The 25,499-nt window shown below is 40.4% G+C and overlaps 1 protein-coding gene across 6 annotated transcripts in view; it reads left to right on the forward strand.

Moving 5' to 3' along the window:
- Positions 1 to 25,499, forward strand: part of MKLN1 (muskelin 1) — a 98,527-nt gene that overhangs the window by 21,367 nt on the left and 51,661 nt on the right. For 3 of the 6 annotated variants that reach the window (XM_055808980.1, XM_055808981.1, XM_027778694.2), the window contains exons 3-8: positions 811 to 953; positions 2,350 to 2,438; positions 8,486 to 8,595; positions 12,810 to 13,002; positions 21,177 to 21,254; positions 22,474 to 22,539. In XM_055808980.1, the coding sequence (XP_055664955.1) occupies positions 811 to 953; positions 2,350 to 2,438; positions 8,486 to 8,595; positions 12,810 to 13,002; positions 21,177 to 21,254; positions 22,474 to 22,539 (679 nt within the window). Of the gene's footprint in view, positions 1 to 810; positions 954 to 2,349; positions 2,439 to 5,717; positions 5,850 to 8,485; positions 8,596 to 12,806; positions 13,003 to 21,176; positions 21,255 to 22,473; positions 22,540 to 25,499 lie in introns of those variants that run through there. The other 3 variants (XM_027778696.2, XM_055808983.1, XM_055808982.1) reach the window with 3 other exon arrangements.

Raw genomic sequence — 25,499 nt, forward strand, 5'->3', positions numbered from 1 at the left:
AAAGCAGGATGTCTCCAGGCTCCCTCCAAAACCTGTTTTGCAGGGGAAGGTTAAGTAAACTCTGTGCTCTGTGGTCCCTGATAAACGGTGCAAGTGTCTCTGAATATGCTTTTCTTCTAGCAGTGCTGGTGAAGCTGCTGGCTGGGGCCTGAATATAAATAATCTGACTGCTCATACGCTGTGGAGGGGACATCTGTGTAAGGAGGGAGCAAATGTTCACAAGGGAGAACATTTTCATCATTTTATGTGTAAAGCCCCTTTATAGTCAGTCAAGTGGTTTGGTTTTATTTGGTGGTGTTAATAAGCAGTTGGTTCCTATGTTAGCCACACATCAAACTTAGTCTGTGTTCAGTGGTTAAATAGTGTCAGCCCAGAGAGGAAAAGTAATTTGATGTTCTCTTCGCATGTGGAACATACTGTATTTATCTAATTGTGTATTCAGTTTAGGTTTCATTTCAGGCTGTAGTGGGCGTTTGAATCATCACTCTCTCGTAGTTTGGTCCTATTTGCCAGATTTCAGGAAGTCTTGCATCCAACTTGACGGAATGTATGTAAGCCCTGAATAGAAATGCTAGGAATAGGTAGTTCAACCAAATATTTTTCCTGGATAAACTGCTTTTAAAGTAACACTCCTAAAACCCCTTTGCTTTATTCCAGGGACAAAGGAGAAAATATAATAATGGGGAAGGATCATCTTAACTTTCATTCTCAGGCTTTGTAAACTGGATTTTTGAAGGCTGTAATCCTTCTCCCTTAGTATGTCTTCCAGCTTGGCTTTAATGTTAAAATTCACTGTTCTCTCTTCCACAGTACTTGATTCTGAAACTTGAAAGACCTGCCATAGTCCAGAGTATCACATTTGGCAAATATGAGAAAACGCATGTCTGCAATTTAAAGAAGTTTAAAGTCTTTGGTGGGATGAATGAGGAAAATATGACAGATCTCTTGTCCAGGTAAGATGTGATTTCATCAGCTATGGTAATTAAAGGCTGGACCAAAATGCTGTTCCCCTTTGCTCCCATGCAGACACGTGGCTACCAGTGTAATGGAGCTGTGGTTGTGATCCTGCAATTAGCTGCCCTTGTGTTTACAGTCAGGTCAGAGAGCAGCAATCTCAACACTTGGTTCAGGAAGCCTTCCATTTTCTGCTCTAACCACAGAGGATTTGTGGAGAGCAAACTTGGACATTTGGAAGAGCTGAGAACAGGGTGCAATGTTGCTAGATTGAGATTCCTTCCTTCAGTGTGCTTGAGGCACAAGAGAAATGATTTCCCAGGTGTGGGTAACTTAGAGTAGCTTTCAAAAGCCCAAGTAACCTGCCTATGTCAAGAACCTGGTAGCAGCTGTAAAGGTCTGAACTGATCAGCTGCTTTGCCTTTCTTTAAATGAGTAAATAAGTTGAATAAGCAAATGGAAAGCCCGTGTTTTTCCTTTGTTTAGTTTGATTTGGTAGTTGTACTGGTAGGGACTAAAGAAAGAGCCTTTTGTCTATTCAAGCTATCCAGAGCTTCAGAGTAGTTGCTAATGTAAATTTGCAACAGCCTTTTAAGGAGTCTTCTGTTTTAGAAAGGGAAATGATACTTAAATATCTAGGAGTACAAGACAAATGTGTAGCAGGAACTAGTTATTTTTGGAGGCCTAGTGAAGGGAAGTCTACCTTTGGGGAATGTATGGGTGTACATCATCTGCAGTCAAGCAGAATAGCCATGGAGAAACATGGGAAGTCCTTTGCTGCAGGTGTCCTTCAAGATCGTACTGAAACTAGCCACAGCCCTTCCTACCCCTTTTGCCTTCTTTGGATAGACCAGTCTTGCAAATTGACTTTATTGCTGCTAGAGTTACGGGGAAAGAGGTCTTAGTAGCATGGTAATTATTGATATCTAATGTCACTTCATGTGTACTGAAGTTTAATAAAAATCCTTATTTTGGGACCTGTACTTGCATCTTCAGTAAAAATAGACTTAAGATTTTTGATAAATTATACTACATAGTAAATATTTTAATGAAGTAATGCTCTGGCAGTGTGATAATTCTAGAGCTGGTCCATCTACCTCTTGAAAATGAGGAAGTACGGCTCAGGCAGATCTCTTGCTGAAGTCATAGTGGTACAGGTGCAGGCGAGCAGCATTGATCCGATGTCAGTTCCCTTCTGAAAACACTAGCCAGTGCTACCTCCCAGGGAGACACAAGGTGGTGGATAGCAGCCCAGGCATTGGTCCAGCATGCGTTCTTATGATTCACAGTAATATGAAACAAGCTTCGCATTTCAGGCATGACCTAGATTGCATTTATTAGCTAGTCCTAAAATACAAGGTAAGATTTAGTAACCTTATTTATTTTTTCCCACAGTGGCTTAAAGAATGATTATAACAAAGAAACATTCACCTTGAAGCATAAAATTGATGAACAGATGTTCCCCTGTCGATTCATTAAGATAGGTAAATGCATTTTTTCAGCATTCTGAGTAGAAAATAATATCTTCTTATACTTGTGCCAGTCTTGGCACTTGTGACTTCATTGCTCTCAGACAAAGTACTCACAATAGCTGTTCCATTTCATGATCTTTTAGGCTGGTTAGATTGGAACACAGTGAAGTCCTGTAAATAAGAAGTAATAGCTTCATAATTTAAATCCTGGGGAATGAAAGTGAAATAGAGTAATTTTCAGAAATATGGTTGTTGAGCCAACTAATTGTTGGAGAAGCTGCTTACTGTCCTACTATAAATTGCCATATAGAGCTTTAAAAAAATCATTAAGCTAAATACTGGTAAAAGTTTCAGTGTTGCAGCCCTGGAGTTTGAAAAAGGTTTAAGTCATTTGTTCTCAAAACATGCTTGCAACACACAGAGCAACAGCAGAGGCATTCCTTGTTCTCTTCCTGCTACTCTAATCATTATGTCTCATCTCTGGCTAAAGATGACATCCAGGGGCAAATGAGAATGATACCCCATGTGATGTGTAGTCTTGTTTCTGTGGTGAAGCTTGCTTGCTAAAGGGGGTGCTGATGAAGGCTGGATACTGTGACTTGTGTTGGGAGCAGGTGAGGATCTCTCTTCCTTGCTTCATGCAGGCTAGAGAGAAGTGTCTTACAGTGGCCATCAGTGGCACTGGTTGGATTTAATCCAAGAATGTAGAGCCTTTTAGCCTTTTGTAGCTCAATGAATTTATCTTCCCCCGTCTACTTACTGAGATAGTAAAAGAATGACTGGTTTTAAACTAGCTGTTTAAGGTTAAAAATAGAGCAGGGAGGTAGTTGCTGAAAAATTAGATAAGATGCTGTGGACTAATTCAGATTATTTTAGGAGTATTTTGAAGTGTTGGGTAATTCCTTTGCCAAGACTTGGATGATAGTGGCTGTGTGGGGCTTTGCTCTGCTGGCTTCTATGCAGTTTTCTGAATCCCCCCCTCATGTTTGCCTGAGGAATTGAAAGCTTCAGGCAGGGAATCAAGTAATCGTTTCTGTGCCATAAACAGTGGTGTTTCCCATTCTTAAGAGAAGTAGAGAAGTTGATTGTTCATTGGTTTTCGTTTTGGCTGCTACTTTTGGAAGCATCTGTAGCACTTGGCTTTGGGAAGCCTCAGGAGGAGCAGAAGAAAAGTTGACTACATCAGGAAAGTTAAATTGTTATTTTTTAAATGTATTCTAAGCTTCCCACATTAGGTTTTTGGGAAGTGTTATTTTTAGTGGCTAAAAACCAGCAAGTAGTTACTGGAGGGCTAAAGGGGTGAACAGAAAGATTACTAGCTGCTTCTCTGGATGTGTAAATTGTATTCCAGCAAAATGTGTTCTGATGTTATGAAATGTATCAGTAAGATGAAACTTGTTAGGAAAGTGAAATGGTGATTAATTTCTACTACCAGGGTTTTTCCTCAGACATGACATGAGTAGTATTAAGTTACATGTCGTCTTGGCTGGGATGGGTTCCTCACATAGCATTCTGTGTTGTGTATGTCAATACTAGGTTCAAATCTAGCTGTCACTTGCTCACTAGTTATGGTTTGAGATGAGTTTTCTTTTTTAGCTATATGTATAGCCTTTTGTTTCTTGAAGCTGTCTTCTATGAAGAAATTCCTATGCTAGGACAGAAATGAAAATTATATTTTCACCAAAACCTATTAAAGCCTCTAGTCAATGGCTAGCATCATTTTGTTTATGAAGTTGTATTTTTTGGTGTGAAACAACTGCAAAATGATGTTATGAAATTCTGTTATTTTTCAGATTCACAGCTTGAATGTTTTCAGTTTGTTAAAATTTCCAAGCTGCTAGCCAAAGTAACTCAAACTTCAAAATACCGTGCTGTGTTCTTGTAATGCTGCCAGTAAACATGAGGCCAAAATCTGCCCTTTTGGACTCTTAGAGACTGACACCACAGAAGTTACTGCTATCAGTGAGGTTTGCGTACTTGGGGAAGGTGTTAGTTCAGCAGCGACTTGCATCAGGCATTTGCTGTATAATTCTGCAGATAAGTATACTGACCTATACACCACCGTTAATAACATAATGATGTGGTTTTATATGGAGGGACAATGCAGGAGGGACATGAGACTGGTAGATCTGTGAGAGGGGACAATACTTCCTACAACTTCCATTGCTTACGTTATTAGAGGAAGTTTCACACTCAGAGGAAGGAGAAGAAACAATTTCTCTCTCCTTTTGTCAAGAAAAGGCTTGCACTTCTTTTAGTTTAATCAGTTCAGCTTCAGTTCCTTAGCACTGAAATGCCCAGTTGCGCAGGCTTTTGACCTACTTGACAAGTAATTTTTATACTTATGTAGCACCTCATTAAAGAACTTGGGAGGTGGAAGAAGATACTTAACTGGGCAAAATATTGAAGAACAATCTTTTTAATGTCGGTGAGCTTTGTTTCTGGCTCTGTTTTTTTTGTTACTCAAAGCAGAGATTTTTTTCGTACAGTATCCTTGAAAGCAGAAGGTGGTGTAAAAACTTATCGCCCTGAAAGAACTTGAAGAAATGCTGGATGTAATTTTCATGCCAGTTTGTGACTAGTATGGGAGTTGCTAACTAGGCTTCAAGATTTTTAAGCTTTGGTGTAATAAAAATGAGCAGTACTTCCTTTATGGATGTTTCCTGCATTTTTACAAACGTACTTTGTCTACTGCCTGTGGATGAGGCACATGGACATTAGCTTGAGAGAGGTATTTGAAGCTATTGTACTGCTTAATGCTTTTGCTGCTATCTTTTTCCAGTGTACAGAGCTGCAGTCCTTGTCTAGGCATAGCTTCTGATTATTGAGAAATATCCCCTAAAGTCATCCTTGTGGGTAAAGAACTGTTTAAGTGACCTAAATAGTTCCGCTTCTGTTAAAGGGATATTGATTTTCTTTTTTAATATTATTTTTCCTCTGCTGGGCACCTCTCACTAGAGTGACAGTTCAACTGGTCTGAACAGTTATATGTGTTTCAGGATGGGCTGCTGTAGTACATCCAGCAAAAACTATACTGATGTGGCTTAATGGTAAAAACTGGATGAATGTTTAGGCATTCGGATCCTTTAATAGCAGTGTATTTCTACCTCAGAGATGCCTGTGTGGGGAAAAAAGCAATGGAGCAAAGAATGGATAGCATAAACTGTGGCCCCTGCAACTGTATTGCAGGATAGGGTATTCACTGATTTTTAGAGGGGAACATCTCTCAGCTTTTGCAGAGGCTGTAGTAGGTTTGTGTGTATCTAGGCTGTGGTGTCAATCTCAAGTGGGTGAAGGGGAGGACAAATAAAAACCAGCTGCTGGGAGATGTGAGGAAAGAAATGGAGTTGCACCCGGGATGCTAGACAGCTGTTGCCTCCAAACTTTGTGCAAAAATAGAAATGAGATTTGTCTGTCACACTGGTAAGTAATGCTTATTGCTGTTTGTGTGACTTGCTATTTCCTTGCTGCACTTAAACTTAAGTTAGTTTGTGGCTGCTCTAAAAGGAGATTTGTCTAAAGAGCTAAGCACACCTGTGGAGGCCTCAAAAAGGAGGGGGCAGGGGTAGGGATGAGAGGCGTCTCTGTTGTGTAGCCTGGGAGCCTGGGAAGAGGTTAAAAAACGGGGAGATGATCCAGCAGAACACTTGACCTGTCCTAAGTAGAATAGAAGTGACACTACATTTTCAACCCTTCTGCTTTGTTTCTTTTCTTACTCCTATGGAGTAGTTTAAAAAGATCAGCTTCACTTTACCTGCGCAGCACTGGGAAAGCATTTACTTTGCATTCCCTATACAACACAATGTATGCGCTTTCCTTGAAGTAGGTGATTGCACCGTGAAAATCTTGATGTTAAAATCACCATTTCTGGTGTTTCCTTCTTGTAAGCAAGACTTCTGAAAGCTCTGAATTAACTGGAAGGAGGGGAGGTGTTAGCAAGTTGATGGCTTCACATTTTTTGTGGTGATAGCTACCCCAGATTCTTATGCACATCCCAATAATGTCTTTTGTGCTGTAGTTGGCTACTGAGATAAGGGGGCAAATTGTAGATTTTTTTTCCTGGGAGAACTTCATGGAAGTTCTGAGAGAAGTACTGCTGAAAAACACCAGAGGTGGATACCTCTGCATTTTTTCTGGAATGAGGTGAGAAGGTGGTAACGCTTGGATTTGTTTTTTTTACCTGGTAAACTCAGTGTTAGAGAATTGGCCCCAGGTTCACCATTAGGAAATTGATGGTCTTGGTCCATTTGAGGTGGTCTGTGGTTTGGTTCAGTGTTTCAGGACAATGAGCTTGTGGATAGACTTAAGTTCTTTAGAGCAGACCAAATTTAACTTCAGTTTGGTCTTGGTCTGTGGATTCAGGTCTGAAGATAGATCAAAGGCATTATCCTTACATGTGACATTTTGTCAGTCTGCTGCCTTAATAGGTGGGGCATCTGGGATCAAATTTATCTGTATACTTGGATTTAAAAGTAGTAAAGTTTTAGGATCTTAAGGTACTGTATTTGCAGCACTCATCTTGTGCAGGGGACAAAACTAAGCAAGAAAGGAGTTTCTTGGGTAGAACATATGGAATGTGGATGGAAGGCAGGTGACTTGTTTTTTCTAAACAGGTCACTTCTTTCCCTCTCATAAACGTGCACCTACTAGGAATTGCTCTGAAAGCATCTCGCTTTGTATGCTGAACAATGAAGTAGGAAGAACTCTTTGAGCAGGATGATATGAGAGCTGTGACATACAAAGCACCTACTTACAGATATTAAAATCAGTTAAGAATCCTACATTCCAAGTCACTTTGCATCTTTTCTTAGAGTCTCTTCTCTGGATGACTGTTCCCAGAAGTTGTCACGAGTCGTTAGCAATAAAGTTTGTAGAAACACCCTTCAGAACTTAGAAAATGTATTTGAACATATGCTTTGTGCCCAAACACATGGCAGAAAATAACAGATCTAGCTTGTTTGAAGTATAAATACTTAAGAACCTTTAAGAGCTCAGGAACAACTTTAAGACACATTTTGGTTTTTATTTCCTCAAGGAGCAGGCCAGAAAACCCTTAGTTCAACAAGTTAATCTCAGTGGTATTTCATAGTGGCTTGAAAAACAACAAGCAATTTCTCTGTGGCAAAAATAGTTTCTGTGGAAAGGAGGAAGCAGCAGACTCCATGCTGTTGCTGGTATCACTCATTCACCTCTAATACTATCTTTTTCTGTTTATCGGTTACGGTCAAGTAAAAAGGAAACAGAAGTATTTGAATTGAAGCACTTGATTTCACTGCAGTTTTAAGGAGTCAGAATTCACACAAAGGTTTTCTGGGAGTTGCTTCAAAAAGCAGAAGAAAGTCTCAACTTTCAGATTAATCAATAGAACAGTTCAAGATCATAGATGTTAACAGGGAGTGGAAGAGAACCTTAGGTGGGAGGCTGCAGTGTGTTTCATGGGTCATTTAATATTTTAAGTATGTTTGTTCCAATATGCAGATAAAACAGTACTAGCCAAAAAGCTGCACAGATTTAGGGTTAAAAAAAAAAGTTAGAAACAGTGTTTAAATTGGAAAGTGACAGTTTTCCCTCCCTCCCTCCTCCACAACTTGCAGACGTTACTAATTTTGTAAAATTTTAAATACCCAAGCTTCTTGTCTTCACCATTAGGGGAAATAATTGTTGCTGACAAATGTGGAAATAAATGTACTATGAGGAGCAAATACTGTCGCTAGTATGCTCGTGATTCCCATCCATGTCAAAGCTTGTTGCCTCTGAGCTGTTTTAAATGATAGTATTTTTGCTCTTTTGCTTAAAGCAAGCTTCTGCTTTGTAGTGATCTGCTGTGTTAATGTTGCTTGGCACAGGTTGCTTTAAGTGACAACTTTAAAATGATGTATTTGGTAATTTTCCCAAGCTTACTTAAATGAACTAGAATTTATGTCGAATCAGAAATACCGAATTTGGTGTAACCTTTGAAAGCATTGTGTTGAAATTGTGTTATGTATAGCCTGATGAGAGTAATGCAGTGGTTGTTTGATGTTTATGCTTCCTCTTTCTCCTTTTCCTTTCTTCTCCAGTTCCACTTTTATCGTGGGGACCTAGCTTCAATTTTAGTATCTGGTATGTTGAACTTAATGGCATTGATGATCCAGATGTGGTCCAGCCGTGCCTCAACTGGTACAGCAAGGTAGGCCTGCATTTTAGATGCCTGTTGGAAGATTTGTGGTCTCAGAATCTTGTGAAACTTCTCTTGCTGGAATTATGTGACCTTTTCATTCCTTGAGTGTCAGCTATTAAAAAACCCAAACATACATAGTTAATACTCAAACTGCGTGGCTGACTTTGTCTTTAAGCGAATATTTTTGACTTGTATCTGCTTGTTCTCTTTAAAGAAAAAAAAAACAACATGAAACACACCAAAAAACCCCAAACCACCATAACCGGAAAAAAACCCTACAAAAACCCCTTAAACAACCCTGCTAGGTAGACATGACAAGAAAAACGTAAAAGAAAGGAACACTGAGTCAAAGGGAACAATATTAGTAAAATACTATTTGTGTTGAAAGGGAAATGAATCAACAAAACCAGATTCCAGTTCTCCCTCTTCTTGACTTTAAGTGATTGTTTTTGAATGTATCTGCCTGTTCTCTTTAAAGAAAAAAACACCACAAAACATGCCAAAAAAAACCCAAAGCCGCCACCACCACCACACACAAAAAAATCCCTACAGAAACCCCCTAAACAACCCTGCTAGGTAGACATCACGAGAAAAACATAAAAGAAAGGAACACTGAGTCAAAAGGGACAATATTAGTAAAATAGTATTTGTATTGAAAGGGAAATAAATGTTAACAAAACCAGATTCCAGTTCTCCCTCTTCATGCCTTTGATTAGTCATTCTTTTCCCATACCAGTCCTTCGGTAGGACTGTATGTGAGTAGAGTGTTTTGGGTTACATATGCAGCTTTTGTTACAGGGTATAAAAATCAGCTTGTTTTAAAGAGATTCCATGTTGGTGTCTCCAGTGTTGCAGCTCCTTCCACATCTGATGTTTCCCTCTCACTGTCTTTTTGCCAAATACTCTGAAACAGAGGGAGGCTGATGCCACTGGACTGTGAGATGAGATGATTTATGCCATTTGTCGCTTTGATAGACAGGAAGTTCAAAGACTTCCTAAACATTATTTGTATAAACTGTATTTAATCGAGTACTACAGATGCCTCTCCTGTGGGAGGGAAGTGCGCACTGACAACCAGAATTCATTTTGTTGCCGCTTTTAATGCGTAGATCTTCTGGAACTATTAATGGAATTCATGTTGTCTTGCAGAGAAGACATCATCCCAGCTGAATAAAACTTGAGTAGTGGAGCAACATATCTGCTTCTTGACTGAAAAACTTAAAAGAAGCTAAAGGTTGTGTGTGGTAGCACTGTGATTCTCCCACCACTTTATGGTGCTGCCAGTGTGGTTAAGAAGCCTTGTGGCTGTGCTGTCTGGCTCATACGGGTTTATACCAGCATCGCAAGCTTCTTTGTGGAGGGCTTAAAAACAGCACTGACAGTCACAGTGGAAGTTGTCTGTAGCTGCTTTTTGATTAAACTGGTATTGTGGTCATTAGTCTGCTGATTGCTGATGTTTAGTTTGGAAAAGTCCAGCTGACAGAGGCTGCTGCTGATTTTCTGTACTGTCTGCTGCCTCTGCACATGGTGGTGTCTCTGGCATTTTTGACCAATTGCTGCAACCAGGAAGCCCTGAGTTTTATTTTGGTCAGGAGCCATCTGATGATGATGTCAGCATCTGTTTTGTTCCATCTTAAACCATGAAATCAACACTCTTCGTCGTCAGCATGTAGTGACGGCTTCTTCAAGGGATGCCAGCATTGTTCTTCTAAAGCTTCGAGCCCTAAAGCAGCAAGGCAGAGACTTAGTCATGATTGTTTGGGTTCTACTGGGATCATTTGCCAAGTTTTTGGTGATGAGTGCATGTCTCTCAGATGTTCTTCTCTCTCTCTGTCCTGAGAGGCCACTGTTGCAGAATCCACATGGGAGGATATGTGTTGACCCATATTTAGGGAAAGGCAGAAAGGTTGACCTGTTTCTTGCAGTTCTTTGAGATGATAGGAATATTTTCATGCATATTCTTGGAAGTCTCAAAGGCTTTGAAATCTAACAATTCTTTACTGCCTGAGACATCAGATGAGAAGGAAGTTCTAAGCAAAGTTGCTAATTCTTTTTGCTGGGTGTGCTTCAACCAACAAAACCTGCATTTCCTGAAGGGAGTGGAGTTGGGGGGTAACAGATAAGGACTCAAAGCAGCAAAACACGCTCCTTGGTTCGCTCCCCACAGCTTTCTCATTGCTGTCCAGCTTAGCCTGCTGCCTCCTGAAAGCCTCACTGCTATGATTTTACTGAAGAGTGGGCATCCTTTAACAACTAAGTGGCAGTTTATCGATGACTATTATTACTTAGGTTTTGATAATGAACACTTAGATATTTTTAATTCTGTTACTGTATTTGACAGCCTTAATATCTTAGTCTCATGCCTTTGTTATGTTTTTAACTGTAGGAATTATTTACAGCTTTAGATCAAAGCTATTATTTGGGTTGTCATCTCTTTAAACCTGTATGGTGATGTATAAAAAGGAGGCTTTTATATACTTTTTATACACCTTTTTGCATTAAAAAACAGGTTTTAAATTTAACTTCTGAAGTACTGCTGTAATGTTGCTTAAATACAAACTTTTATGTTGCATCAAGTGGCCAACGTGCATCCAACAGTCATTTCGTGCTTTACAAGACAAGTCGATCAGTCTTGAGAGGCTCAATGGAAATGTACCAAGTCTAAATTTTGTCTAATGTCTGGAGGAGCTGAAAGTGCAGAAGCTGGTTGGTGCTGGTGTGCAGCTATCCTTTTGCTTGCTATCCCTTTGAGCAACAAATAACCTAATGTGGTTTTGGCCTTGACTGCTATAAGTGAACGTTTGCTTAAAGACAGTGTCTTAGGTATCTTGTAGAAAGAAAAAATTGGTTTTTTTGAGTTGTGCTGTAAAACTGTTTTAGCTTTAGTGTTCCTTTGCCACAGTCTTGCATTTTTATCGTTTCATGTCCTTGGCCTTTTTCATGTGGGCTGGGAGCTGATTTTCTAAAAATGCATAGTTCTGGCTATTTGCAGCTGTGAAATACTGATGGATTAAGAACTAAAAATATAGCGCATGGCCGTGTTTCTTTTTAGCTGCTTCAGTTTGAGATTCTTGCTGTAGAGCCATTATTTCGAGAGCACTAATTTTTGTTGAATGTCAGTGTTAGTTCCAGGTTTTCAGAAAGATTCTATTCATTTAAATACTGTAAACTTCACTTTTAGCAGTGGTGTCCATTTAGGAGTAAAATCTTTTGTTTGTAACTTGATCACTCTTATAGATGCTCAAAGTTACATTTGCTTTTTAGCATAGTAGATATGTGTTTAAAGATGGAAATTGAGATTTATTTTTTTCTTCAGTGCCTTAAAATTTAGGTTTGAGGAATCTATTTAAAATAAGGGGTTCTGCTAATTACCAGCTTAAAAAAAAATCTGTTACTTACGCATATTGGTAGCAGCTTTGAAAATGCAGTGGATGATTTGGTAGGTTAACAGCACAAGCTGTTATGCGGAGTTTACTACTCCCTCATGTTTCGGTGCCTGGATGTTTGACCCAGCGTGGGTTTCTGTAGCCTTTCTCACCCCTTCCCCCAGCTCAGTGGGAAATGGGCAGCTTTGGCTCATCCGCAGTATGAAAGCAGAGGATCTGCTTCAAGATGTGTGGGAATATTTAGAAGGTAAAACTTTGGTGTGTATGTAAATCCTTGTTGCCGTTGATCAGAAACCCTCACGAACCTGCAGGATTTGGGCTCAGCCCTGCCTTCTGCCTTTCCGTTGCAGGAGTGATGGTCATTGCAAGTATTCCTATTCTCGTGGGTTTTTTTTTCCCTCTTCTGCTTCTGGAAAAGCTGTGACCTACTTACTCTTCTAAATTATTTTGTTATATAAGAGTCATACAATCAAATTATGTAACGCTGATAGCAAAGGCTTTTTCCTGCTCTGTACTTCGTGTAGGCCTCGAACAGCAGGGCCAGGCAGATGCGGGGGGAATAATGGTCACTCGAGAGATCTGGGACACTGTGCACTTTCTTCTTGTATGCTTATTAAGTTGGATGATACAAAGTTGTATAATTTCTATACTGTTGGAAAGTAAATGTCTGCACAGCTTGTAATGTACAGCATTCCTCTGTAAGCTTCTGAGCAATTTATGTGCAGAGTGGGTAAGAGATCCTGCTTCTGCCTTTAGGTAGGTTCACAGGTAATTCCCAGCAGTGCTGGCAAAAAAAAAATATCTACATATCTCATAGGTTTTCTTGTGTTCCAGTAGTACCGTGAACAGGAAGCCATTCGCCTTTGCCTAAAACATTTTCGTCAGCACAACTACACCGAAGCTTTTGAGTCACTGCAGAAGAAAACCAAGATTGGTCTGGAGCACCCTATGTTGACAGACCTTCATGACAAACTGGTGTTGAAGGGAGACTTCGATGCTTGTGAAGAACTGATAGAAAAAGCCGTGAATGGTAAGAGAGTCAGAGGGGTCCGATATATTGATAAAAAGCCCAAACAGCATTGGAATGTTTCTGCTTGGATTGTTAATATATTTTGTAGTAGAATTGACTAGTCCATGTGCTATTTCGTATCTAGTGTGGTGTACTGTCAGCTTTTGGACTTGAGTATGTTTATGGTGAAGGCTAAGAATTCAGTCATGAAATCTCGTATAGCTGTTATTTTTGGAGTAGCTTTCCCCCAGAGATGACAACGTGGTGCACTTGAATGAGTAAAGATAAGTTATTCATGTAAGTGGCTGGTAAGCTGAAGGTGGGCTTAATTGTCAGAAAAGCCACTGGAGTGGTGAGTAGGGAAGTGTAAAGGTTGAGTTCTCAGTAGTGATCTGTATCATGGTTTCTGGTTAGTTTACCACCTAGTTGGTGTTTCAGCAGTTTTCAGCTGTATTTGAATGAGAGTGTTGTTTTTGCTTATGGGAAAAATAGTCTTTGGAGAATGGTATGGAAGTCACAGTGACTGGAGGCAGAGCCTGTTTTCCCTTGCAGTGCAGGTCATTGGCAGCCGGTTTCATTGTAACTGCTATTACTTGGAATTTTCAGCTTAGGAACACTGTGTGTAAATAGCTCTCGCTTTCTAAAATGGGGGAGATTTACTTTCTGTTGATAGAACAGGCTAGAAAAAGAGTTGGGCTGTTGCACTGAAGTATCTCCCAAGACCTGTGCAGTGATTTTTGTGATAAAACAGAAGTGCTCTTGGCTGTGAGTGTAGTGCTTTTTGACTATGTGTAGATGTTCTTTATGGGAGACTTGTACTAGCCTAAGAAGAGAACCTCGTGTCTGATGCTGGTGGAATTGGGGGCTTAGTGGACCCATTTCATGCATGTCTGGCACCAAAGATGTTTTTTCTAATGCTGGCTAATCAGTCATTTTGTAATACCTTTTGGATAGAAGCCAACATCTGCTTGACTCGGTCAGTGTGACTTGTACCACTAAAGTTGAAAGTGGTTCTCAGGATATGATACAAATGATAGCTTTAAAAATCAAGATTTCCCTTCCATGAAAATCCACCACATTTCTGTGAATAAGCTTTTGAACTAAGCGCAATGTTAGGGAGCTTATTGCAACAGGTCGTCAAAAACTGTGGGAAATGGCTTTCTGTGGGTTTTGCCTCAAGGTTTCTAGACCACATTGACAGAACAGCTGAGCTCTGCCCTGAGCCGAGCTCCCTGGGCAGCTACAAGCGGTGAGACTGAGAACTGTCAGCATTCATCCCCTCCCTCCTGAGTGTCGCTTGTCCTCCTGAGACTATGTAGTGTTGTTGGCTGGGATGGAAGCGTGAACAGCTTCCTGCAATGCAGGGGCATTTTTCAACTGGCAGCTTCCTCCTGAATCTTAAGGGTAAGGGAGAGTCGGAGGATGAAAAAGCAGCAAGGAGCTGTGGCTGGCTGTTGCTGTCTTTGCAGTTTTTCTCAGACATGAGTGCCTGGGGGAGCTGATGAGCCCACCAATATGAGGTGGGATCTGCCGAGAGCCAGAGGAGTACTGTGTGCTGATGGTGATGATTTCATTGATGCATGGGTCTGCTGCCTTGGCTGTGGCTTCATCTCATCAGTGCCTAGAGGCCGTCCTCTTTCCACTTCATTGCAGGCTGTAGTAGAAACTATTCCTTGAATGGAATTTCAGTAGAAGTCTAGAACGTGCTGAAAAAGTTCTCTCAAAAATGGATTTATTTTTTTCTTGGCACTAATGAAGTGATTGTTTATGGCCTCATTTTTTGAGCTGTTAAGTAGTAAAGAAATTAACATCTAATATTTAACATGCTGCATTTATTCTATCCAGCAGTTTTCCCTTAGGACTTCAGCTGAAGTGGTGTTTCTGTTTCCCCTTCTATGCTGAAATTGGGGTTGCTGTCTGCAGTGCTTAGCTTTTCCAGGTGTGGAAGTACTGGCAAAGGGCTTGCTTGGTGGAAAACTGTAGGTGCTGGATTGTACTGTCTGACAGACGCTTACTTCTTGTCAGCTTCTTGTCAGTGTTCTGGTTTAACCCCAGCCAGCAACTCAGCCTCATATGGCCGCCTGCTCACCACCCCACCACCAACCCCCTTGCCCCACCTCAGTGGGGTCGGGAAGAGAGTCAGAAGGGTGAAAGCAAGAAAACCCATGGGTTCAGATAAAGACAGTTTAATAGGTAAAGCAAAAGCTGGGCATGCAAGCAAAGCAAAACAAGGAATTCAATCATCACTTCCCATCAGCAGGCTGGTGTTCAGCCACCTCCAGGAAAGTAGGGCTCCATCATGTATAATAGATGCTTGGGCAGGCATATGCTGTCACTCTGAATGTCGTCGTACACCCCCCCCCCCCCCCCCTTCCTTCTTCTTCCCCGTGATTCACATGCTGAGTGTCACGGCATTATGGTCTGGAATATCCTTTGAATCATTCTGGGTCAGCTATTCTGGCTGTGTCCCCTCCCAACTCCTAGTGCCCCCCCAGCCTACTCTCTGGTGGGGTGAGGAGCAGAAAAGGCCTTGACTTTGTGTCAGTACTGTTAAGCAATAACAAAAACATCCCTGTTATCAACGCTGCTTCCAGCACACATCCAAAATGGAGCCCCATACCAGCTACTACAAAGAAAATTAACTCTACCCAGCCAAAACCAGCGTGGTCAGATTTGATGTGAAGAATTGTGCTTCCCTGGTTCCTATAATCGTGTCCCTTTTTGGAGGCTGAGGAAACTCAGTTTCACTTAAGCAAACTAGAGAAATATGCTGTAGCTTGTTTCATCAGTCCTCTCTTTTTGTTGCAAGTATAGAAGTAAGTATTTCTAGTAACAAACTGTGGAGAGCTTCAGCAGGAGAGTCTTCAAGTGGCATCATTAAGTTTTGTCACTGCTTCTGAGGGACAGTGTAATATGCCTGATGATGTTTATATTGTTTCCTTTTAATGCAGCACCTGGCTACCTGAAGTTAAATGTCATTGTATTCATCTCCTATTGCTCTGTTGCTCATCCTTAATGATTTTGCTTGTCTTTGAATACATAAACCTTCCTTCCCCCATCCTTCTGCAATTCTTTATGCTGTCTTCAGCTTTTGTACTCATTTACAACACGCTTTGGCGAGAAGTGCTATTTATCCCAAGACATTGAGGCTGTATCTCATATTTGCTTTAAGCTGACACAACTGCAGGTTCTTACTAACTGGGTCAATCCTGCCCTTACTCAGGACAGTGCGTCCCCTGGCCCCTGGCTTACTGGCACTGGTACTCGTGCTGCCACATGGCAAACCAGGTCAGGGAGCGGATCTGCTATGGTGGGGGAGAAGATAGGGCAGATGTCTTCTGATAGGAACAAAACCCCTGAAACTGCGGCTAGAATAGTTTGTCTGGAGTTTGTACAAGGTGACAGTCAGGTCAAGGTGTTGCGTGTAGCTGGTATTTAAGACTCGATCATTCTTGGTAGGAAGGGAATAGATGTTTTCAGCCTTCAACACATTCTCCTACAGTATTGCTACCATCTGCTCTCTGTGGTCCTCCACAGTTACCTGTCCTTACTCAGTTCTGCATCTCTCTCAAGCTCCTCATTTGAAAGAGGCTCATTAGCACCCAGCATTTTACCATTTTACTTTCTTGGCGACTTTGTTGTGAAGTCTCCATAGCTTGCAGTTTAGTCTCTAAGGTGTGGGTGTTCTTACGACTGATCTCCTCTGATGTGTCATTTTTCCAAATAAAAGCAGATTAACTTTAGTCCTGTGTATGGTTCCTGTAGCGTAGCTGAAGTGTAGAGTTAATTGAGATATACAGATCCTTAAATTATCCCTGAAATCATTCAAAGAGCGAACTGCTCTGTAACAGCCGATATGAATATGTGAACTTCTGACCTCTTGCTGATCTGAGAGTTCATTGCCTTAAAGGAACAAACAGAAGTGCAGTGAGGTTGACATAGATCCTGCCTGCTCAGTTCTGCCTAAAATGTCTTCTGTAGAGGCTAATATTTGCAGTAGTAGGTATTTAAAAAGTGAAATGCAATTAATCGCTCAGAGGCTATTTCCATAGGATTAGTCATGTAGAAAAAGAGTAGGTGGTCAAGAATTAGTGCTAGCAGAACTAACTCTTGTTCTTTTGCATTGCTAATGATGAACGCTGTCTTCCACCTCACATCACCAGATGATTTCTTTTGAGAGCTCAGTGGCAGGCAGCCACACTTTTCCCGCAGATTCTTTTGACTTGTGCGTTACACTTAGAAAATGGGCAAATGGAAACTCTGGCAGCTGCCTGACTTCCTCTCAAAAATAAAAGGTTCCCTAAATCTCAGCTGGTTCACAGACTTGGTTCAAATGCTTCACATTTGGATTCGTTCCTATAGCTTTCAGATGGCCTATATTATTGAAGAAAAAAAATCTGCTTAATATTCCTACAGAGAGTATGTGGAGTGCAGATTACTTGAACTGTTTGCAGCTACTGTAGACATAGAAAGCTGCTTGAAATGGATTGAAGATCTGCTAGTTTTGTATTAGCATTCTGAGGGCCGAGGTGTTTCTTCTGGCAGTTCTCGTGTCAGTGTGTGATACGTGTTTATCTGTTGACAAGTCAGCCCCGTACGACAAACAAGAAGCCTGCAGACTCAAATGTCTCCCAAAACTCGGGGATGCACAGGAACAGCTGTATTCTCCTGGGAGCTGTAGACAGACACGTATACTTTAATTTTACCATGAAATATGTTTGGATGCGGTTTTGAGAAAGTATGGATGGCTTGCTGCTGTAGTACTGGGGTATATGCAGAAGAGAGGTTTGCTAGGGATCCAGAGCCTGGGGTAAGTACATGGTAGAGTTTGTGTAGAAGAAGCATATCCTTGCCAGGGATTTGAGCAAACCTTGCTTCATTTCTGTTAAGAAGGAAGTGCAAGAGAATATTACTGCTTAGAGGCTGGAAAAAAGTAATGTGTTTCCTTGTTGCTCCCATGTCTTGAGGAAATTGTTGAATAATGGCTGGATTTTTATCTGGTGTTGTCTTTGTTTTCTACTTCAGCTTTTCTTTAGAAGGATTTTTGTCGTTACAAAACCCCCAATCTGTTCAGGTGTGTGGAGTATTTTTCTTTGATTCAAGAAAACTCTCTTAAGAACCCCCCAAACCTCAGCACCCAGAAATTATGGGCTAAATGCCACTCTGAAGTATTTTCAGCCACTGGCAGGGAGTTGAATAGATGTTAGCATCCTGTCTAGAGATGTGTGTTGTCTGAAAAGAAACTTAATACAACTTCTACTTGTTCCTGATTGGCTTCAGCAAGTTAAACATTTTTGTCTGCAGTGTTTGTCCAAATCCTTTCTAGGTAACCTGTAATCGGCTGAGAAAATAAAGGCTTCAGTTATCAGGGAGGTAGAATTTACTAAGCTTTAACCACTGTGAATTTCACGTGGTTACATCTAAAATGCGTCACTGCTTGCTATGAAGGGCTTGAAAATAGTGCAAAATAAAAGTACTGGGTTTGGCTGTAATTTTAGAGAGTAAACATGAACATTGAAATGAGAGGCTTCCGGAGTGAAGAAAAAGACTTCCTTTAAAAACTTGCATTTAACACTTTTTTTTTTTCTACAGGAGTCTTAACATATTTTTTTTTAAATACTGATTCATTGGAAACAGCTGACAAACCTGAGCAGGCCTAGATATACTCTTCAGTGCCTCACAGAAGCTTTGGAGAGTTTTTGGTCAGCGGTGCTGTCCTGGCAAGAAACGTAAAGAGTGCGCTAGAATAGGGCTGGCATCAGATACAGAATCCACCTAGAAATCCTCCTTTTTTTCCCTGGTGGTGTCAGACAGGTGGTGATTCAGCTTCCAAAACAAGCTGCTGCTGGTTTGCAGTGCGAGTAGAATGAATGTGGAACTGCTCCCAGCAGAAAGAAACATTTCTGGGAAGCAAGCTGGAGTATTTCCAAACCAATGTCCCATGGAAGACAAGAAGCATTATTAAAAGAGGCTGAAGGCGCAGTAGGGGAGAAGTGTCATATCTTGACAAGTGCAGCCTGTGGGTGTTGAGCATGGGAGAGAGGTTAAATCACCCTTTCAGATCATATGTGGTGTAATTCATCCTTTTGAGCTATTTATGTCCAATTATCTATTGGCTGCCATAGGGTAAATACGGTTTTGTGTTTTTATCTTGAAGTCTGAATACTCTAATGATAACCAAAAGACTGGATTTCTGTCTAGCTTTGTGGCTAGAAAAATTTGCCTGAGTCAGTATGGGATTTCTTGCAGCGCGTGCAACTGTTCTGTTGGAGGTTGGCTTTTCTGAATCAGAATTCATGAGATCTCAAGCTTAAAGCCTCTCACGTCTTGCCCTAACTTCATAAATGCTGAAGAAGTGGGAGTTAGGAGCCCTGCTCTTAAAACCAAAATAAACCACTTTTCTACATATGTTGAGCAAACTTTTGGCTTTCCTCAATTACCTAATGCTAGGGGAGAGCTGATGTTTTTGGCTCCAAGGCAGGTAAAAGTAAAATGTGCCCCGCTTTCACAGTGTGTCTAATTTGAAAAACTTGCAGAGTTGAAAGCGGTTTTGTATGTTAAGACCAAATTCAGCACCTTTCGGGAGCTCTGGAGTGCCCTTATTTTGCTATTAGATGGTCTCTAAATAGAGTAGTCATCTTCTCCCAGGAAGTACTTGCTGGCTTGGTTTTTAATTAAAACCTGGGTTTCAGTCACAACAAACTACAGGATGCCAGGAAATGCTTTAAAATATTCTCTGAACATTGTGTCATGCTTAACAAAGATTTTTACCTTTTTGTAAATAAATAGGGATCTGTACAGTAAGGATTATTCTTTTTTTGTTTGTATGCCTACCAAGGGATTTTCTATAAATAAATTGAAGCATTCATAATCTGTTAAATTCATACCTCAAAGCCACGGTTGTTGTGGTAGGAAGAACTAAAAAGTACAAGATGCAATTTAGTAATTTCATTTTTCCTTCCTCTGCTGTTGAATGTAAAACTGATTCCCGAGCAAGTTTGCTGGGTACCATTCTCCCCAAGAACATAGCTGTGGGTATTATGGGATTAAGGGCCCCTGAATGCATCCTACATCTGCGCGGTGTATGTGCGATGTACTGTTTCAATACAAAACCCTGTAAATCTATCGTTAAGAGTCCTCTGTCTGCCTGTGGTAATTATCATGGTACTCGTGGTGTAAACAGCGTGTCTGAACTCCCATTTTTTTTTTTTAGGTAATGCATGAATGCAGAACAAATGCTTGTAATGAAGAGCTTGTGTCTTGAGATGGTGGGGTGATGGGAGGGATGTAGCCAAGTGAGCAGTGGTCCAGAGTCTGGCCATAAGTAGTCTAATGGTTTGTTGTGCCTGCAGAAGGTGAAGTAGGTATTTTTTTTTAGAGGAGACATTTGAAGAATAATAGCAACGAGTTCCCCAAAGGCTTGCTAAGCCCTTCCCAGAGTGAAGAGCAGTCCCAGAGAGTGTGGTGTTATGAATCTCCTTCACGTTTGTGATGGACTGATAACATGCAACCAGAATTAGGAACTGACCTTCTGACGGTGAAGAGATGACACGTGGTAGATGTACAGAGGGAGAGAGGAAGGCATAAGGGAAGCTTGGACAGAGAGCTGGAGTTAATGCTTCTTATAGAAACGCTACAGTTGGCATATCTGGCCAGTGACCTCATGTGTCTTCTGTTTCTCTTCTTGCTTAACTTTCTGAAGAGAATGTAAACTATTATTTTGGTTTTCATCCAGTGCTTGGTTGTCCCATATTGTAGCGTTTAAACAATCTGCTTTACTACCCTTTTCTTAGATGAAGCTCCAGAGATGCTGCCTGACCTACTTTTAACTTAACATGTACTAAAATAGTTGAATTTTACTGCATTGGCAACTTTCCTTTTGCTTAAATAAGGGGGAGGGGATTTTATCCTTAATTAAATACACCACACTAGAGATGTAGAGACAATTGGCATGACCTGGCAGGCAAAATGGGTAAGTCTTGATTGATCTAGTAACAAGTATTCTTTTTATTTTAGTGCTTACACATTTAGTTCATTAACAAGTTTAACAAACTGACATATATAGAGAATTTACTTAAAATGAAGGCTTTGGAGTAGCATATGGGATTGAGTTAAGCTGAAGTTACCTGCGTTAAAAGTGATCATGCTATAATGGAAGTCTAAACATTTCATACAACAAAATTTTTGTTTTGCAGATGGCTTGTTCAATCAGTATATCAGTCAACAAGAATACAAACCTCGCTGGGGGCAGATCATCCCCAAAAGCACTAAAGGTAAGGATGTTTCTTAAGATAGAGCTGGCAGTACATGAGTTACATCTTTTGAGGATATTGAGCAAGAAAATGATGCAAGAAAGCCTCCACTAGGACAGTTGTTCTAGGGACTGGTTTCGTCTATGGAAAAATTTGCATTTGTCTGCAAAGTCAGCAAAGTGCAGCCTTGTTTTTGGTTGAGTAAGGAAAGCTATAGGAACTCTAGTTTTAACTTCGAGGATAGCTAATCAGTTCAGAAATGTATCTCAAGATACAGGTTAAGTGTGAGGGCAGTTGCTGTATGGCTGGATTTAATGCATAGAATAAACTTAAACGTACAGCAAAGAGTGGCAAACAAATACATTATCTTAACAGGGAGTATATTAAATTCAAGGAGTATCTTTTGAAGTCTTTGTCTGTTTCACAGTAAATCTAAATTGCAGAACCTTTTTCCATTGCTTCCTGCCTTGAGAGGAGACTTGTAGTGGCAGCATTGACTACAAAGATCACTGTCTTACAGCAAATGTAGGATTCGAGGTGACAGTCACCAAACATGGAGCACTGTACCCAAACCTCTTGGGAAGGATTATCTAGGAATACAAGCACATTTCTCTTCCAGCAGAATAAGGGTTATCTTTCTAATGTTGCTTCCCATAAATGAAACCTGTCCTGAATGCTTAAGATACCTAAAACGGTTGGAAAGCTGCTTTAATTGGACAGTTGGAATTCCCTTATATGTGAGAATAAGTAATTGGTGCAAGGCTAGCTATGCTGTATCTATGCCGTTACCTCTTTGCTTCCATCCCACGGGTACATGCTCTGTGTTTAGAGTATCTGTTCTCGCTGCTTAGCCTTCAGGCAGCTCTCAGGTGGCGGGAGATGGAAAGGGGGCAAAAGGTTTTATGTGTCCTCACTGCTGGAGAGCTGCAAAGGTAGCTCAGACCTCATTTGTGTGGACTGGAGTGCTTCAGGAACTCTCAAGCTCCTTTCTAAGACTGTCAGAATTGCAGTAGAGTACTGTGTTCACCTTAGCTATCTGTATATCTGTCACCAGACAATTCAGTATAAAACTCTACAGTTTTGTAATGCACAGAAGAATACTACCTGGAAAACATTGTGCTAATGCTTGAAGAATGGTAAGTTACTAAGTTGCTCTGCTTCCATATAATATTTAGGCCATACATGAGGTTGTATTTTGGGTTTAAAAATGTTAAAAATTCTCCCTTCCCTCTTTTTAAAGGTGATGGGGAAGACAGCCGACCAGGGATGAGAGGTGGCCATCAGATGGTTATAGATGTTCAGACAGGTGAGTAGTTAAGAAATTTAACAACTGAATTATTTTATCAGATACTTCTCAGATAAATATGCAGATGTATTTGTCTTCAGAGACTGCCTTAACTTTAGGAAAAAGGAGGGAAAAAATTGCACATTCTAATAGTTGGATTAAATACTCTGCTTTTTTTCTGGAACTATACTCCAACTGCCTGTCCACCCCCCTTCTTCCCTATTAGTTCTGTGTTACGCCTTAGTCATCATGTTGTCCTAACTAAGAAACTGAGAACCATTGTTTTTAATTTTCTTCCCCTCCTACCCCATCTGAGCAGGAGTTTAAACAAAAGAAGAAAAATTAGGGATGATAATTTCTCTTATCTGCTACATACTATGCTCTTTGGAATAGTGCCCAAGCAATAGATCTGATGTGTTGAAACATTCCTTATATTTTTGGTTGGAGTGGCTTCTAATTTCCACAGTGTGCAAGAAACTGCTGTTAAATATAACTTGTTAGACATTTCTTACAAAAATATTTCCTATAGCAGTTTAGAGAATGGTTCAGCCTCTGTTGCAGAGCCCACAGCAAAAAGAAAGTAGGGGAGATACAGTTCTGGTGATTGTTCTCTGTAGTTTTCTATATCCTTGTCTTGTTTTTATTTAATTGGATTTCTGTGGTATGTCACTCCTTCCTGAAGTAAGAAATGCATCTGCCTGCATCTTGGCTGAGTGAGTTGTATGAGTAAAAGGATTGTTGTCAGGAAAGAAGATCGGCATGCAAATAGCAGAGAGGAATACAGGGTGGCAGTGAGAGGGTTGGCAAAAAATTACCATGGCCGTATCTGTTGTGGTCATATGGATGGGGACTGAAGCATGTGACAGGACAGTACCTTCAAGAGTAATTTGCTAAGTCATAGTGAACAAGCAAAAATGCAGCAGTAGCTGCAGTCTTTGGCTTTTACTCAGAGTGTAGTTACTGCTCTAGAGGAAGCACTCGAGTTATTTTGTATACGAAAGCAAACTTTTTTGTTGTTGTTGAAGAGGTTTGAGATTCATTAGAATAAAAAGCCACTGGAGGATTGCCGGTGTTTGGCTACAAAGGGAGCTGTGGACGCTCTCTAGTGGCCTCAGTGAATAAGTAGACCATGACAGCTTCACAAGTGCGTGGAAGAAACATGAGGCTTGTCAACTTGGAAATGATGGGCCTTCAGACCTCCTGAAAATAATACAGTCATGGTAATGTGAGTCTTCAGTTACGGTTGGCTTTCTTAAATCCTAGTAAGCATGTTATCTCTGCTTTAACTTAAGTTTTCACACTGCTTTAACAAGGCAGTAAAAAGCATCAATATCTTTTTTGTTTTTTTTTTTTTGACTTGCACAAAACTGGCTGGAGAACATCTACAGAGGTAGAGTCCCAGCATGGGACAACTGGATCTGGCTCTGTTTTGCTAGTTCTTTCCTGCTTCAGCCCTATCCAGTGCTGGTGGCATACCTTCTAAAAGTTTCTCTGGGGGGTCTTCGAGAAGTTGTTCTTATTTTTGTTTCCAGGCCCACTGAGGCTTGTAAAAGCCTAAATGTTTTTGAGATTATCAGTTTTTTTCGTTTAATTTGGTCTATGACAGGCCAGGGGAAGTTTTTGGTGCTGCTTCAAACCAGCTGTTGCTGATTGCTTGAGTTTTCCTTTTTAATATAGGTAGTGTTTAATGAAACTGTGGGATGTTAGCCAGTTAATGTCAGGATGTGTTTTACAGACTGCAGCTGTAAAGCTCCTGCTAACCTTGGGCAAATCTAGTGTTAATAGAAAATGGAGCTGTGGTATACTTCTTCCTTCAAAGACATCCTCCTTTCCTTACCTGTACACTTATTTGTTTGTGTTCTTTTTTTTCCCAGAAGTCTTTTGTCAACTGAAGAATAAGCTCACTTTGCACTCTTGTTAGAGGGGTGAGGTTCCTCTCAAAAATGAGTATCTTCAGCATTAATCTTTTAGAAATTAAGTGAAATACCAAAATCATGCATATAAGGAGGTTCTGAAGTTTATCACATAGAATAGGTGTTGGAAACCAATTTTAATCTCTTATGTCCAGACCCACTGTAGCTATAACTAAACTAGAAATCATTCAGCTTTTTTTAACCTCAAGGAGATATTAACAAGTTACTACTGACTACACAAATATAAGTTTATTTTTAATAAGTTTTGTAATAGTAATGAGCCTACTGGATGCACATGTGTTAGAACAGAAGATATGTGTTGGTGAGCAGTTGAGTTAAATATCAAGTTTACTGATAGTGCACTGAGTCACTGAGACTCTGTTTGTGCTCCCAGGTTTCATGTAGAATATAGTTTAACTTGATCAAAACTGCTTTTTAGCATGTTTTATCTTCCAGTTAGGGTAGGCTGAAAGTAACTGCAAAAGCAAAGCTGGCATCTCTGCTGACAGCCAGTAGCTTGTGTTGTAGCTTGTTTCCATTTGATGTTCATGCTCTTAATACCTGCTATAGCAGTGTTATTTTAAGTGTCGTGTTTTTTGTGCTTTGAAAAACTCTTAAGCAGTTTGAAACGAAAATGTAGGCATTTTAGGGTACAGAACTGAGAATGCAGCTGGTATCTTCCTATTAAAAAAATTTGCTAGTTACTGATTCTCATAATGTCTTCCATGCTTTTAGTCACATTAACACTCAGACTGGAATGACTGGCAGAATTAGGAAATTGTTTTTGTTTTGCCTATGTAGAAACATTTAAGAGGTATTGAGGTATTCCCAGTTATAGTTGGAAACCACTATTACATACCGTAAAGCTTTTGACTGTAAATGGAAGACTTAACATTATTTCTGCTTTTTCTTGCAAGGCGCATGTCTTCTGTAGCTCTCCATATGGGAGGTTGGAGGGTTTTATGCTCTTTTCTGCAAGGAAGGGGAAGTATTTGGGTAGTCACACCCAGATGCATAGATTAAAAGTATCTCCAAAACACCAAAAGTGAAAACAACTCCAAAACTACA

The sequence above is a fragment of the Falco peregrinus genome, chromosome 6 (assembly GCF_023634155.1).
Source record: "Falco peregrinus isolate bFalPer1 chromosome 6, bFalPer1.pri, whole genome shotgun sequence".
NCBI classification, from domain to species: domain Eukaryota; kingdom Metazoa; phylum Chordata; class Aves; order Falconiformes; family Falconidae; genus Falco; species Falco peregrinus.